Source organism: Salmo salar, chromosome 03 (assembly GCF_965601325.2).
Source record: "Salmo salar chromosome 03, fSalSal1, whole genome shotgun sequence".
NCBI classification, from domain to species: Eukaryota; Metazoa; Chordata; class Actinopteri; order Salmoniformes; family Salmonidae; genus Salmo; species Salmo salar.
Window position 1 is genome coordinate 94,839,816 of NC_138293.1, and position 17,010 is coordinate 94,856,825.

At 46.3% G+C, this 17,010-nt stretch overlaps 1 protein-coding gene across 2 annotated transcripts in view; it reads left to right on the forward strand.

Moving 5' to 3' along the window:
• Positions 1 to 7,309, forward strand: part of LOC106602028 (cdc42 effector protein 4) — a 42,201-nt gene extending 34,892 nt beyond the window's left edge. For both annotated transcript variants that reach the window (XM_014194474.3, XM_014194477.3), the window contains one exon: positions 328 to 7,309. In XM_014194474.3, the coding sequence (XP_014049949.1) occupies positions 566 to 1,672 (1,107 nt within the window). In that variant the 5' untranslated portion in view covers positions 328 to 565 and the 3' untranslated portion in view covers positions 1,673 to 7,309. The remainder of the gene's footprint in view (positions 1 to 327) is intronic.
• The last annotated feature ends 9,701 nt before the right edge of the window (positions 7,310 to 17,010 follow it).

The following is a 17,010-nucleotide window of genomic DNA, read 5'->3' on the forward strand; positions in this document are numbered from 1 at the left end:
ACTGGACCACTGGTTAATTATAGAGGGGTGTTTGGGATGCATCAGGAGACTGGACTGGACCACTGGTCAATTATAGAGGGGTGTTTGGGATGCATCAGGAGACTGGACTGGACCACTGGTCAATTATAGAGGGGTGTTTGGGATGCATCAGGAGACTGGACTGGACCACTGGTCCATTATAAAGGGGTGTCAGATCGGAGTTTGTTTTTATCTAAAACACGTTGTTATCCACTCTTGTTTCAGAGCAATGATACGATGACATGGTATGAAACAATGTCTTGTCATGATCATAAATATCTAATGTTGTTTTCCCCTCTTTCTTTTCAGATCGATCCACCCTGGAACTGAAGACTTGTGTTATTGTTTCTGGGGACTGCAATGAGTGTGACACGGATCTACCTTGAAGACTTCCCAAAACTTCTTTCTTTGAACTCTTTACAAAGAGAGAGATCTGTCCTTCTGGGCTACTGACTGACTGACTGACTGACTGTGTGTGTCTGTGTGACAGACTCTGTCCGAGGTTGGCCAACAGAGTGTCCGAGGTGTGTGACCTCAACCAGCAACCATGCCCATCCTAAAGCAGCTGGTATCTGGTTCGTCCCAGTCCAAACAGCGCCGCTCCCGTATGGACCTGACCCGGGAGATGATCAGTGCTCCCCTGGGGGACTTCCGCCACACCATGCACGTGGGGCGCAGCGGGGACGCCTTCGGGGACACCTCTTTCCTCTCCACCCACTCTGGGGAGGCCCCCCACCAGGCCGAACCCCAGGCCCATCCCCACTCCCCCCGCCCGGGGCTTTTATCCAGAACCTTCCGCAGCAGCAAACGCTCCCAGTCCGTCACCAGAGTGGACCAGAGAGACTGCTCGCTAGCGCCACCCGGTGGCTCGCCCACCTTCGTGAAGAACGCCATGTCGCTCCCCTTCCTCAATGATGAAAACGGTGACCATGTTGATGGAGGACACAGGGTGCCTAAGAGCCTCTCGTCCAGCCCACTGAAACAACTGAATGAGCAGGATGGAGGTGGAGGTACCAGGCCGTCTAATGGGGCCGCTGCTGGGGCACGCTCTCTGGAGCTGGATGAGAGGAGCTTTGGGGAGCTGACTGACCTTCCAAGCCCCAGCCGCGGGTACTACGGAGGGGGGATGAAGCGCGCTGTGTCGGTCATGTCGTTCCACATCGACCTTGGGCCCTCCATGTTGGGGGACATCCTGGGGGTGATGGAGAAGGAGGGTGATGATCTGGGATACGAGGAGGGGAAGAGCAGTGAGGAACGGGCCTCTCCTACACTACTCCTGGGGAGGGAGGTGGGAGGAGAGGAGGAGGGAGAAGAGGAACCGGAAGCTGTGCTACTGCAGCTGCAGGAGGAGGCGGTCCCTGTACCTGTGAGTCCAACCAGCTCTGTACAACCTGAGGTGGGAGAGGACGAGGGAGCACCCTACACCCCAGAGTACACCCCAGAGCCCCGCCCTAAACACCTGCAGCACCAATTAGATACCTGTTCTGTGTCCAGCTCCGCCTCTGGCTCCGCCCACGTGGAGCAGGAGAAACCAGCCGGACAGCTCCACGGGGGGGATACGGACAGCGCCACTTTCAGCGCCCCACCTGAGGAGGAGGAGCTGGGAAAGTTTTCTTCCTTCTTGGAGGACGAGGATGATGAGATCCGTGTATGAAACAAGACGTACACGCTCAAACCATATACGGAGCGGATGAGTGTGGATTAATACAGATGGATAGATTCTATACTGAGTGGATATGGATGAGTACAGATGGATAGATTCTATACTGAGTGGATATGGATGAGTACAGATGGATAGATTCTATACTGAGTGGATATGGATGAGAACAGATGGATAGATTCTATACTGGATGGATATGGATGAGTACAGATGGATAGATTCTATACTGAGTGGATATGGATGAGTACAGATGGATAGATTCTATACTGAGTGGATATGGATGAGTACAGATGGATAGATTCTATACTGGATGCATATGGATGAGTACAGATGGATAGATTCAGTACAGTATAAAGTCCCACATCACAACAGAGACGTATAGACTGGATGGCTTACAGGATGCTGTGGACGACGTGTTGAGTTGATACAGGAATGAATGAATTACTACTGTGGATGAAACTACTCTATAAAGGCCCATATTATGACAGAGATGTACAGTCTATACTGGGTGGATATGGATCACAGTGCAGTAGCAGTACCTCTGGTAGAGTGAAGGACATATTGATACAACAACAAACTAATACAGTGGATGAAACTCTACTCTGTCTAGTCTGGATAGAAGGGTTATAGTACAGCACCTCCTCTGGTAGTGTGGATGACGTGTTGAATTAAATAGAAGAAACTGCTACTGCTTCCTCTGTCCTTCCTGTGAGAATACAAACATCTGGACATAGTCATGTGGACTGGGATCCTGCTTTAGGGGGAAAGGGAAAAACAGTCTGTAGGACACTGGCTCCTTCTGGATGAATACAACCCCCATCTGTTACATACAGAACAACTTGCTAACTTCTCCCTCCCTCACACACACCACATTACAGCTACTGTCTGTCTGTACACTGAGAGAACTGACATGGAAGAGAAGTCCAAGTGTGTGAACTCATGAATTTAGCAGAGACACTTAAGATAATAACATTTTTGATAAACAACATGACTTTATTAAGCCTCTGTCCAGTGCTATTCATTCCCCTTACATGTGTCATAATAATACGGGCTTTTCTTCATTGATCTGTGCCATTTCATATGATGCAGCTCCTCTCTTGTTCTGTGCTCCTCTCTGCCTGTTAAGTGGAACTGTGTTGGTGTTATCAAGTGGTCTGGCCGGAACAGAGAGCTACTGTTACCGCGGTGATGGGGACCTGGCTGCCTGTCTGTCACAATAAAAGGCTTGTGTTGTGTGTATCACTCCACTAGCTGTGATGAGGCTTTTTCCATGCTAGAGCCTGGTAGAGAATCTTTATTAGAGCCTGCTACCTACAACATGGTGACTAGGGCCTGCTACCTACAACATTGTGACTAGAACCTGCTACCTATAACATTGTGACATACCTGAAATTAGTTGCAAAATTAATAGCAAATATATTCAAGATGTTGACAAGGTTATAAATAATGATTTTTAATTGAAATAATAGTGTCCAAACTTGGCTTTCGTCAAAGAATCCTCCATTTGCAGCAATTACAGCCTTGCAGACCTTTGGCATTCTAGTTGTCCATTTGTTGAGGTAACCCCATGCTTCCTGAAGCACCTCCCACAAATTGGATTGGCTTGATGGGCACTTCTTAAGTACCATACGGTCAAGCTGCTCCCACAACAGCTCAATAGGGTTGAGATCTGGTGACTGCAGGCCACTCCATTATAGACAGAACACCAGCTGACTGCTTCTTCCCTAAATAGTTCTTGCATAGTTTGGAGCTGTGCTTTGGGTCACTGTCCTGGTGTAGGAGGAAATTGGCTCCAATTAAGCGCCGTCCACAGGGTATGGCAATGCGTTGCAAAATGGAGTGAAAGCCTTCCTTCTTCAAGATCCCTTTTACCCTGAACAAATCTCCCACTTTACCACCACCAAAACACCCCAGACCATCACATTGCCTCCACCATGCTTGACAGATGGCATCAAGCACTCCTCCAGTATCTTTTCATTTTTTCTGCGTTTCACAAATGTTCTTTGTGATCCGAACACCTCAAACTTAGATTAGTCTGTCCATAACATTTTTTTCCAATCTTCCTCTGTCCAGTGTCTATGTTCTTTTGCCAATCTTAATCTTTTGTTTTTATTGGCCAGTTTGAGATATGGTGTTTTCTTTGCAACTCTGCCTAGAAGGCCAGCATCCCATCTCTTCACTGTTGACGTTGAGACTGGTGTTTTGCGGGTACTATTTAATGAAGCTGCCAGTTGAGGACATGTGAGGAGCCTGTTTCTCAAACTAGACACTCTAATCTACTTGTCCTCTTGCTCAGTTGTGCACCGGGGCCTCCCACTCCTCTTTCTATTCTGGTTAGCGCCAGTTTGCGCTGTTCTGTGAAGGGGGTAGTACACAGCGTTGTACGAGATCTTCAGTTTTTGGGCAATTTCTTGCATGGCCTTCATGAAGAGCCATGCTTCATTTCTCAGAACAAGAATAGACTGACGAGTTTCAGAAGAAAGTCCTTTGTTTCTGGCCATTTTGAGCCTGTAATCGAACCCACAAGTGCAGATGCTCCAGATACTCAACTAGTCTAGAGAAGGCCAGTTTTATTGCTTCTTTAATCAGGACAACAGTTTTCAGCTGTGCTAACATAATTGCAAAGGGGTTTTCTAATGATCAATTAGACTTTTTAAAATGATAAACTTGGATTAGCTAACAAAACGTGCCATTGGAACACAGGAGTGATGGTTGCTGATAATGGGCCTCTGTACGCCTATGTAGATATTCCATTCAACTTTTGAACAGTAGTGTATAACATCTCGAGCCTGCTACCTATAGCATCTTGACTAGAGCCTGCTACCAATAGCATCTTGACTAGAGCCTGCTACCTATAACATTGTGACTAGAGCCTGCTACCTATAACATTGTGACTAGAGCCTGCTACCTATAGCATCTTGACTAGAGCCTGCTACCTATAGCATCTTGACTAGAGCCTGCTACCTATAGCATCTTGACTAGAGCCTGCTACCTATAACATTGTGACTAGAGCCTGCTACCTATAACATTGTGACTAGAGCCTGCTACATATAACAGTGTGACTAGAGCCTGCTACCTATAGCATCTTGACTAGAGCCTGCTACCTATAACATAGTGACTGGAGCCTGCTAGCTATAACATCGTGACTGGAGCCTGCTAGCTATAGCAACATCGTGACTGGAGCCTGCTAGCTATAACAACATCGTGACTGGAGCCTGCTAGCTATAGCAACATCGTGACTGGAGCCTGCTAGCTATAACAACATCGTGACTGGACCCTGCTAGCTATAGCAACATCGTGACTGGACCCTGCTAGCTATAACAACATCGTGACTGTCAGAACGATAGATCATCTAGTTAGTTCATTGTTACATCAACACCAGTTCTGTTTCACATTCTGGCATTTTCCTCACATTATCAGTGACATGTTACACAAGTCACCTATTTGTCGGTTGGTGTTTGTGCCTCAACCTCTTGTCATTTCCTGTAATGAAGTGGACTGTATAACATGGGCGGGAGGAGATTTTCCCCTGTTTACCTAGCATTGAGAGTTTAGCCTTAACTCTCCCAGCCTGATGCTGTTGGTAAACTAGCATTAGCAGGGTCCTAAAGCAGACCGATGGAAGCATAGGGCCTGTGGCGATTATCAAACACTGGTTACAGCAGGACGTTTAGAGCAGAGAGAAGTGTGTGTGTGTGTGTTCCTCTTTCTCCACCTGCAGATCAGGTTAGATCAGTTTTGTGAAATTCGGATGCAAATTCTCTGACTCCATTTGCCTATGATTTGTCCATATTTCTCTGCAATGAAAATCCTTCTGCAAGTGTGTGTTAGTCAGGTTCTGCAATCATGTCAGAGCTAACAGGCTACAGAGTGTCTGATAATAACAGCTAACCACTTCCTTCCTTCCCCACTTAAAAAGAGAGTTAGAAACTGTTCATAGCTGCAGTAGTCTAGTGCACCTGGCCTGACTGCATCAACATGACCGTTGCATCCCAAATGGCACCCTGTTCCCTACATTGGGCCCTGTAGGCCCGGGTCCAAGATATAGGATGCTGTTCTCACTCACCTCTAGGGCCCTCACTAGGATGGTCCAGCTGTCTCACTATTGAACTGGACCTTTTTAGTGTTCATTAGGGCACACTGTAGCAAAATGTTTTGTGTTGTTATTGGAGACATTCAGGTAGAATCTCTCTCTCTCAATTTTTTTTCTCCCACCTAAATAGAATCCTGGCTGGTAATTATAGCCTTATGTTTTGTTGAACCACACCGACGCATCAGCAAGCTCTGCTCTGTTAAACCAGACACTGTGTTGTGGTCTGTAACATGTTGATGATGCTTTGTATCTGGACATACAGACAGAGAATATCTGTTTAAATTAGTATTTAATTACACAGTGTTAATGAAAGACGTGTATAAACAGGGGCGCAACTTTCACATTCTGAAATTGTATTTTACCCCCCTCCCCCATTTTATCATTGGAATGTGATACCAAATGAGGCATCGGTGTGCTTTAGGACCATGCGGACGCCTCCGAGGTTGGGTAGGCTGTTTTGAGTGTTTTTATCTGACTGGATAAAAAATAAATTGTGCCCCCCCCCCCCCCCCCCCCCATTTCTAAAACCAAAGATTCACCCCTGTGTATAAATATGTGTGTCTGGCTTCAGAAAGAAACGCATTATTGAAGAAGAAGACTGCTTCACAGGTATCTATCTGTACACGGATGCATTAAGGTGGCTGACTTCCTTTTTTACACTGTGTGAGATTTGTCATTTTCCTAGTGTGGGCAGCAGTGAGTGAATATGCCAGTGAACAGATGTTATTCCAGGTATCATAATAGTGACGTCTATATTAATTCTCAGTCATAACTCAGTCTACGTCCCAAATAGCACCATATTTCCTATATAGTGACCTACTTTTTACCAGGGTCCATAGGGAATAACCAGGGTCCATTCATCCCAAATGGCACCCTATTCCCTATATAGTGCACTACGGACCAGAAGTAGTGTACTGTAAAGGGAATGGGGTGCCATTTTGGACGAATCCTAAGACTGACCAATGAGCATCAGTAATATAATCACATAACTTTGGTTATGGAGCTCAAAGTTATGAGAGCCTGCAAAGACTTCTGGTCCTTCCTCCTTGATTGGTTAATCACTGTAGATATCCAGTTAAAGGTCAAATATTCTGGCTCTGCTTCTTTTAATCATTGTACTTTTTTTATCAGATATTAAAGGCTCCCTCTCTGATTTCAGTCAAGCCAGAAATAAATACTGTAATTGTTTCAACATTTTATCTCCTAGAAAAGAAAATGGAAAAACAGAATTTATTTGTTACAGTATAGTCATAGTAGCCTGGTTGAGTCAGTCTGGTTGATGAGGCTATATTCACAGTTCTCTCTCCACTTTAACACTAACAGTCAAATATTCAAATTACCCATGTTTAAAATCATGAGGCTGCAATGAAAGCAAAATGGAGGATTCTGTTTCTATTTCCTACATATATTTGTGTTGAAGCTGTAAATTATCTCTTGCTATTCTTTGTCTTTGTATGAATAATGTATGTTTACATGCTCTCCTTACTCTCCCAAATAACTGCTCTATTTTGTAATAAAATACAAGCCTACCATCATTACTCCACCGTCTGGTATGTTTTAGAGTCATGTTGCTGTGTTTGCTTTCTGACGTACTGTATTCACCTGCCGTGTTTTGATGCAGATGCTTACGGGATCAAATAATATGTTCTACAAAAGGTAAACAAAGTCTCTAAGGCTGTGCTTACACAGGCAGCTCAATTCTGATCTTTTTTCTACTAATTTGTCTTTTGACCAATCGGATCAGATCTTTTGCCAATAATTGGGTGAAGGATCAGAATAGGTCTGCCTGGTGTAAACGCAGCCTATTCTCCCAGGTGCTTTGTCGTCAATGTTTCGAACCTTATGTCGTCATTTGATTGTATTGGTTCTTGAAGAGTAGCATCCCCTTGTACATGTCTCAGCTAACATACTAAAAGCATCAGTGTTGGTGTTGACTTGGGCTGGACCATGGACCAGAGGGAGGAGGACAGGCCCTGGGGTAGGACCAGAGGGAGGAGGACAGGGGAAGGACCTAGAGGGTGGAGGAGGACCTAGAGGGTGGAGGACGGGGGGAGGACAGAGGGGGGAGGACCAGATGGGGGAGAACCAGAGGGTGGAGGACAGGGGGAGGCCCTAGAGGGTGGAGGACAGGGGGAGGACCAGAGGGAGGAGGACAGGAGGACCTAGAGGGTGGAGGACCTAGAGGGAGGAGGACCAGAGGGGGGAGGATGGGGAGGACCAGAGTGGGGAGGAGGACAGAGGGGGGAGGACCAGAGTGGGGAGGACAGTGGGAGGCAGACAGGGGGAGGACCTAGAGGGTGGAGGACAGGGGGAGGCCCTAGAGGGTGGAGGACAGGGAGGACCAGAGGGTGGAGGAACAGAGGGGGAGGACAGTGGGAGGCAGACAGGGGGAGGACCTAGAGGGTGGAGGACAGGGGGAGGCCCTAGAGGGTGGAGGACAGGGAGGAGGACCAGAGGGGGGAGGACCAGAGGGGGGAGGACCAGAGGGGGGAGGATGGAGAGGACCAGAGTGGGGAGGAGGACAGAGGGGGGAGGACCAGAGTGGGGAGGACAGTGGGAGGCAGACAGGGGGAGGACCTAGAGGGTGGAGGACAGACGGGGGAGGACCAAGAGGGTGGAGGACGGGGAGGACCAGAGGGTGGAGGAACAGAGGGGGGAGGACAGTGGGAGGCAGACGGGGAGGACCTAGAGGGTGGAGGACAGAGGGGGGAGGACCAAGAGGGTGGAGGATGGGAAGGACGGGGAGGACCAGAGGGGGGGAGGACCTAGAGGTGGGAGGCAGACAGGGGGAGGACCTAGAGGGTGGAGGACAGAGGGGGGAGGGCCAAGAGGGTGGAGGACGGGGAGGACCAGAGGGGGGAGGACAGTGGGAGGTAGACAGGGGGAGGCCCTAGAGGGTGGAGGACCAGAGGGAGGAGGACAGTACTTTGTCTATATGTTCGGTCTGTAGTGTCTGTTTGTGATCAGCACCATTTCAGCAGGTTAAATTCCTGGTACATGTAACTGTAGTTGTCTAATAAAGATGATTCTGGAGGATCAGTAATGGGGGAGGGGTCGAAGGAGCAGGCAGTCATGGAGACCGGGACTGGGAATATCTTTGTCCTACCTCCTGCCCCTTGCCGGGGCTGGCTGGCTGGATGGATGAACACAGATCTGATGTGACGGCTGTTTGTTAGGCACCCCCGCTCTGAGGGCTGGGTGAACTCAGCTGGGGCCTTGGGGAGGATGGAGGAGGGTCCTACTGTCAACATGGCTGTACTGAATCTGTACGTGGAGGTCCTGATAGACAACCTGATTGATGTATCTGTTCATGGAGGCTCTGCCCTGATAGACAACCAGTTTGATGTATTTATTTATTTTATTTATCTGTACACAGAGGCCCTGATAGACAACCAGTTACCTTTTTTCTGGATTCCCCTTTCCCTGCCAGTTTGTGTATGGAAGGTTTTAGTGATCAGATGTTTGTATGTTGTGTGTGTTGTGTAGGCCTGTGATATAAGTTTCTGAGGCTCAATAAATTCAATTCAGTTCTACACTCAGGCATACAGACGTGGCCCAAAAGGTGGGCACCCTTGCACTTTTTTCAGATAATGCATAATTTCTTCCAGAAGGCTGTTGGAATAGCCTTAATTTTTCAGAACAAGAATAGACTGACGAGTTTCAGAAGAATGGTCTTTGTTTCTGACGATTTTGAGCCTGTAATCAAACCCACAAATGTTGACGCTCCAGATACTCAACTAGTCTAAAGAAGGCCAGTTTTATTGCTTCTTTAATTAGGACAACAGTTTTCAGCTGTGCTAACATAATTACAAAAGGGTTTTCTAATGATCAATTAGCCTTTTAAAATGATAAACTTGGATTAGCTAACACAACGTGCCTCTGGAACACAGGAGTGATGGTTGCTGATAATGGGCCTCTGTTCGCCTATGTAGATTTTCCATAAAAAAAACAGCTGTTTCCAGCAACAATAGTCATTTACAACATTAACAATGTCAACGCTGTATTTCTGATCAATTTGATGTTATTTTAATGGACAAAAAATATTCTACAATGTGGAAAATAGTACAAATAAAGCAAAACCCTTGAATGAGTAGTTGTTCTAAAACTTTTGACCAGTAGTGTACATATACACCACCCAGGAATACATACACCAGCCACCAAGGTGCAGCAGAGGTCAGACCTGATGGCTCCTAGAACTCCTCATTCTAATTCTACAGTTCACTCTCTCTGGTGCTTTATGATGGACTAGGTCTCCTCCCCCATTGAAATGCATCTGTCCTTGTACAGTTTCATATCTCAATCACTTAACAGCTGTTCTATCTCCCTCCATCCCTCTTCTCCTCTTTCTCTCTGCCTGTCTAATCCTTCTCCATCCCCTCTGTACTGCTGGGTGTTCCTCCAATGCTAGAGGAACCGCTGTTCTACCTCTTTCCCTCCCTCCTCTCCTCTTTCTCTCTGTCTAACTGCTCTTCCAATCCTGGGTGTTCCTCCACTGCTAGGTCTCTGTTCCAAATAGCTCCCTATTCCCTACATAGTACACTACTTTTGGGGCCTGGTCAAATAGGGAACAGGGTGCCCTTTGGAACACTTCCATTATCCTGATGGCCTGAGTTAAAACATTTAGTATTGATTATGGTTATTGATGATGGCGATCAATACAAAACGGAGTGCCTTAATTGATCCTTGTTCTGTCTAACTGTATATAAACCATTAGTGGTTACGGTATGTGTGTTTAGGCCATTTTGGTTTACTGTATGTCTGTTTGGGCATGCAGATCACAGGAGGCTGGTGAGGGGAGGATTCTGTTCCAGCCATTACTTTGAGCCTGTCCTCCCCAATTAAGGTTCCACCAGCCACCTGTGATGCAGATACATGCAATTATAAATTCTCACCATCTTTTTGTGTCTATTTTCTGCAGGTGTTCTCCAAGTCACTGAATTCAGATTCTATCATTATCATCATCAAGTTGAATTCCAAATCAACCTCCAGCCTCTACACGCTCCCGAGTGGCGCAGCGGTCTAAGGCACTGCATCTCAGTGCTAGAGGTGTCACTACAGACCTGGTTCGATTCCAGGCTGTATCACAACACAACCGTCCCATAGGGTGCCGCACAATTGGCCCAGCATCATCCGGGTTTGGCCGGGGTAGGCCGTCATTGTAAATAAGAATTTGTTCTTAACTGTCTTGCCTAGTTAAAGGTTAAAAATAAACTTCCACCCCAGAGCCTCCCTCTCTGACTGTTGTCTTCTGCCACCGAGTGGACTCTGGAGGAAAGACATGGATAGGGGTGTGTCTGGAACAATGGAAACAGATCAGTCTACAGGATGTTAGAGTTGTTTGACTGTTTTTCTCTCTGATGACATCTGTTTGTTTCAATGCACAACCTGTTACAAACATTTTAAGTCTATGGCATTGGTTATTATGTAATTCTGCTTAGGCTATAATCTCTTCTTGGGAGACAGACTGATCTCAGGAAATCACATTTGGTTATAATTGCAACATTGACATATTTGTAGTGTTAGACATCCAACTTTAAAAGTACATGGGAAAAATGTTCATTGCCATTTTTTTCATCACTCCCTGAACTGTTATTCTCTCTTTCCACCACTAGGGGGTGATCACAGCCTTCCAGTGAGTTCCCCTATGTAACCCCTGGCGGGACACAACAGCCTTTTTGCCAAATTTCCATGATCAGACTTGGGATGAGTTCCTATGGGCCCTGGTCAAAAGTAGTGCACTATATAGGGACTAGGGTGTTATTTGGGACGTAGCCTTGCAATGCTTCCAGGGCGACGGCATGCGAAAATCTGGAAAGCATTAAGAAACCTGCTGGTAAAAAGAACTGGGAAAGGAGGGAGGGAGGGAGGGAGGGAGAGAGAGGAGGAGGTAGGAAGGAAAGGAAGGAGAGAGGGATTGGAGTTGGAGGTGGGGGATGGGAGAGAGAACCAGGAACAAAATTATTGATTGTTTACAACTGTTTTTAGCCAGGCTGTTGTTCCCTCTCCTCTCCTCTTACATGCACACACACACACACGCATGTTACATTCCCTAGAGTGTAATTCTCTTCCTCCATACTAGACCCAACTGAACCACTCCCCAAAATCCCCCCCACCCATAGCAGATCCTTTTTTATCTTGGCTGCCTGCAGAGTTTGTGGGTGTTGTTTTATGGCTCAAAAACATACAGTTTCTGCTGCAATCCAGATTTTACTGAAGGAGGGAGAGAGGTGTGTGTGTGTGTGTGTGTGTGTGTGTGTGTGTGTGTGTGTGTGTGTGTGTGTGTGTGTGTGTGTGTGTGTGTGTGTGTGTGTGTTTGAGGTTGGGGTGAGAGAAGGAAGATCTGAATGCCATCCAGACAGATTTTCCCAGGGTCTGCTACACATTCAGTGTCTAAGACCAAATATACACACATGGTCCCGTGTGGCTCAGTTGGTAGAGCATGGCACATGCAACGCCAGGTTGGTGGGTTTGATTCCCACGGGGACCAGTATGAACAAATAGTAAAATTTATATGAAAATCACTACTGTAAGTCTCTCTGGATAAGAGTGTCTGCTAAAATGTACATGTAAAAATGGTGCATATCTGGGAGGGGGGAGCATTGTACTGTATGTTTGTGAGAGGCCTCGTACTGCATGTTTGTGAGAGGCCTCGTACTGCATGTTTGTGAGAGGCCTCGTACTGTATGTTGGTGAGAGGCCTCGTACTGTATGTTTGTGAGAGGCCTTTTACTGTATGTTTGTGAGAGTCCTTGTACACTCCTGTACGTTGGTGAGAGGCCTTGTACTGTATGTTGGTGAGAGGCCTTGTACTGTATGTTGGTAAGAGGCCTCGTACTGTATGTTGGTGAGAGGCCTCGTACTGTATGTTGGTGAGGCCTCGTACTGTATGTTGGTGAGGCCTCGTACTGTATGTTGGTGAGAGGCCTCGTACTGTATGTTGGTGAGAAGCCTTGTACACTCCTGTACGTTGGTGAGAGGCCTTGTACTGTATGTTGGTGAGAGGCCTTGTACTGTATGTTGGTGAGAGGCCTCGTACTGTATGTTGGTGAGAGGCCTCGTACTGTATGTTGGTGAGAGGCCTCGTACTGTATGTTGGTGAGGCCTCGTACTGTATGTTGGTGAGGCCTTGTACACTTCTGTATGTTGGTGAGAGGCCTTGTACACTCCTGTATGTTGGTGAGAGGCCTTGTACTGTATGTTGGTGAGAGGCCTCGTACTGTATGTTGGTGAGAGGCCTCGTACTGTATGTTGGTGAGGCCTTGTACTGTGTGTTGGTGAGAGGCCTCATACTGTATGTTGGTGAGAGGCCTCGTACTGTATGTTGGTGAGAGGCCTCGTACTGTATGTTGGTGAGAGGCCTTGTACACTCCTGTATGTTGGTGAGAGGCCTTGTACTGTATGTTGGTGAGAGGCCTTGTACTGTATGTTGGTGAGAGGCCTCGTACTGTATGTTGGTGAGAGGCCTTGTACACTCCTGTATGTTGGTGAGAGGCCTTGTACACTCCTGTATGTTGGTGAGAGGCCTTGTCACTGTATGTTGGTGAGAGGCCTCGTACTGTATGTTGGTTGAGAGGCCTCGTACTGTATGTTGGTTGAGAGGCCTCGTACTGTATGTTGGTTGAGAGGCCTCGTACTGTATGTTGGTGAGAGGCATTGTACTGTATGTTTGTGAGAGGCCTCGTACTGTATGTTTGTGAGAGTCCTTGTACACTCCTGTACATTTGTGAGAGGCCTTGTACTGTATGTTGGTAAGAGGCCTCGTACAGTATTTACATGTGCAAACAGGGAAAGATTAGTAATAAATCAACCCTTTATTGTCAAAAGAGAATGTTTGATCTTTAAGCAAGAGTGACATGATAAAGATCCACATACAGTCCGTATGTCTGGACATACTAAATCACATGTGTAATGATGCCAAAACAGCTATCAATGAGAGAAGGAAACAGAGATAAGTAGTAGGAGATAAGGAAACGGAGATAAGTAGTAGGAGAGAAGGAAACGGAGATAAGTAGTAGGAGAGAAGGAAACGGAGATAAGTAGTAGTGGAGAAGGAAACGGAGATAAGTAGTAGGGAGAAGGAAACGGAGATAAGTAGTAGGGAGAAGGAAACGGAGGTAAGTAGAATGAAACGGAGATAAGTAGTAGTGGAGAAGGAAACGGCGATAAGTAGTAGGGAGAAGGAAACGGAGGTAAGTAGTAGGGGAGAAGGAAACGGAGGTAAGTAGTAGGGGAGAAGGAAACGGAGGTAAGTAGTAGTCCTATGCAATAGAATAAATAAAATAAGTTTGTTGATCTTAAAATGGTTTACACTAACATGGAGTCTGATCTTTCTATTGCCCTGGGGATTTCAGCTGAATGTGGAGTTTGGTTAGTCTACTCTACAAATCTGTCAGCACATTTTATTGACTGATTCAACTTGATCAGAAATCAATGCTATTATCACTTTCTCTCTCTATTCAGTTTCCTTTCTGTACCAGACTTGAATAACACACACACTAGTTACACTCACTACAGTAAACATTTGACGTGATAAGACTGAGGAAGACTGAGCTTTGACTTTTAGTGTCAATGTGAACTTTCTGTTGACCAATTTCTCTGGGCCCATTTATCCATTAATCCATCCATTCATCCATCCACCCATTCATCCATTCATAACCAGTCTTTCCTCTGTTCTCCAGAGTCAAATCAATGGGAAAATCTAATGTAAACAACAGATGAACCAGGTTGTCTAGAACAGATGAACCAGGTTGTCTAGAACAGATGAACTAGGTTGTCTAGAACAGATGAACTAGGTTGTCTAGAACAGATGAACCAGGTTGTCTAGAACAGATGAACTAGGTTGTCTAGAACAGATGAACCAGGTTGTCTAGAACAGATGAACCAGGTTGTCTAGAACAGATGAACCAGGTTGTCTAGAACAGATGAACCAGGTTGTCTAGAACAGATGAACCAGGTTGTCCTAGTGATGTCAAATAGCAGAAAAGCCCTCTCTCTCTCTCCGTCCCGCCCTCTCTCTCCGTCCCGCCCTTTCTCTCCGTCCCGCCCTCTCTCTCCGTCCCGCCCTTTCTCTCCGTCCCGCCCTCTCTCTCTGACCCATCCTCTTTCTCTGACCCATCCTCTCGCTCTCTGTCTGTCTGTCCCTCCCTCACTCTCTGTCCCTCCCTCTCTCTCTCTCTCTGTCCCTCCCACACCCTTTCTCTGTCAGCTCTCTCACGTGCACATACACAGACTCTCTCATTCTGCAAACACCCACCCACTCTCACAGCCCTTAAAGCCTTAGACATCTTTCTCAGTTTTTCTTTTGAGAAGGACAGATACACTAGTTAAGGTATTCCCAAACTGGGGTACGTACAATGCCGTCAGGGGTACGCCAAATAAAAATGTGATTCACTTTTCTTTTTTTTTTAGCTGTCTGGGTGAGGTTTTTGTCTCGCCTGAGTTTCCTCGTTTCACTGCCAAAAATAAAATTAAACCATCTAGTGTTCAGCGAAATAACAACACAATGTCAAATATAGGTAGCCTAGTCAAATAATTAACATCCAATCACATTAACCGTTACTCTCTCACGGGAATTCCACTAACGGTCCGTATGTGGCCAAACGTAGCTGCTGCTCATTCCGTTTGCTCGAAAATGAATTAATGGTTAACAAAAGTACGACCTGCGTCCATAGAGACACATACCAGCTCTACTGGTAGTACTGCTACTGCCAGCAGTACTACACCTGCACCTGTTGACGACACAAGTTGTTCTGCTTCCACGAGCACATCCAATGCTAGCATCAGTAATTCTACATTTGTTGTTAGCCCAGCTAGCATGGACACTGCCAGTTGTGAATCTGATGCAGCTGAAGAGCTACTGCCCCCTTACCTGGGAAAGCACCTAACAACAGACAGGGAAGTTGGAGAAGTACATTGATTTGGGTTCACTTATATAGGGAGTAGTGCCTTTCCTCAGCCACAGTGTGTTATATGTGCAAAAGTATTATCTCACAACTCAATGAAACCTTCACTCTTGTGCAGACATTTAGAAACAAAACATGCCAATTTGAAAAATAAGCCACAGGAGTTTTTTGAGCGAGAGTTAAGACGACGTTCGAGTAGTAAGACATGTATAAAAGCAACATATACCATTAATAAGAAGGGGCTAGAAGCGTCTTATATGGTGAGCTACCGAGTTGCTAGGACAGGCAAGCCCCATACTATTGTGTAGGACTTAATTCTTCCTGCTGCCGCGGCTATGGCTGGGACAATGCTGGGGGGAAAGGCCCAAAAAACTATACAGACAATGACTTCATCAAACAACACCGTTTCATGACGCACCAGTGACATGGCAGGAGATGTTTTAAAACAATTACTGCTTCGCATACAAGCCAGTGAATTCTATGCGTTACAGCTGGATGAGTCAACAGACGTGGCGGGCCTGGCACAGCTCCTGGTATATGTCTGTTACGTTTATGAGGTGTCAATTAAGGAAGACATCCTCTTCTACAAACTGCTGGAAACCAGGACAACAGGAGAGGATATTTTTAAAGTACTGGACAGCTTCGTGACATCAAATGGACTTTGGTGGTCAAGGTGTGTTGGTATCTGTACTAATGGCACAAAAGCCATGACAGGGAGACATAGTGGAGTGGTAACACGCATGCAAGCAGTTGCTCCCGACGCTACTTGGGTACACTGCAGCATCCACCGAGAGGCTCTTGCTGCCAAGGGAATGCCTGACAGCTTGAAAGATGTTTTGGACACAACAGTGAAAATGTTTAACTTTGTTAAAGCAAGGCCCCTGAACTCTTGTGTATTTTCTGCGTTATCCTCTTAGGGCTAGGGGGCAGTATTGACACGGCTGGATAAAAAACGTACCCGATTTAATCTGGTTACTACTCCTGCCCAGTAACTAGAATATGCATATAATTATTGGCTTTGGATAGAAAACACTCCAAAGTTTCTAAAACTGTTTGAATGGTGTCTGTGAGTATAACAGAACTCAAATGGCAGGTCAAAACCTGAGAAGATTCTGTACAGGAAGTACCCTGTCTGACCATTTCTTGGCCTTCTTTGCCATCTCTATCCATTACAAAGGATCTCTGCTGTTACGTGACACTTCCTACGGCTGCCATAGGCTCTCAGAAGGCGGCAAAAAGCTGAATCGTGGCTTTGCAGGCTCTGGTTGAAAAAAAGTAGCGCGTTTGGGTAGTGGCTGGTTACAGTACTGTGAGACTCAGGCTCGTGCCCGCGTCGA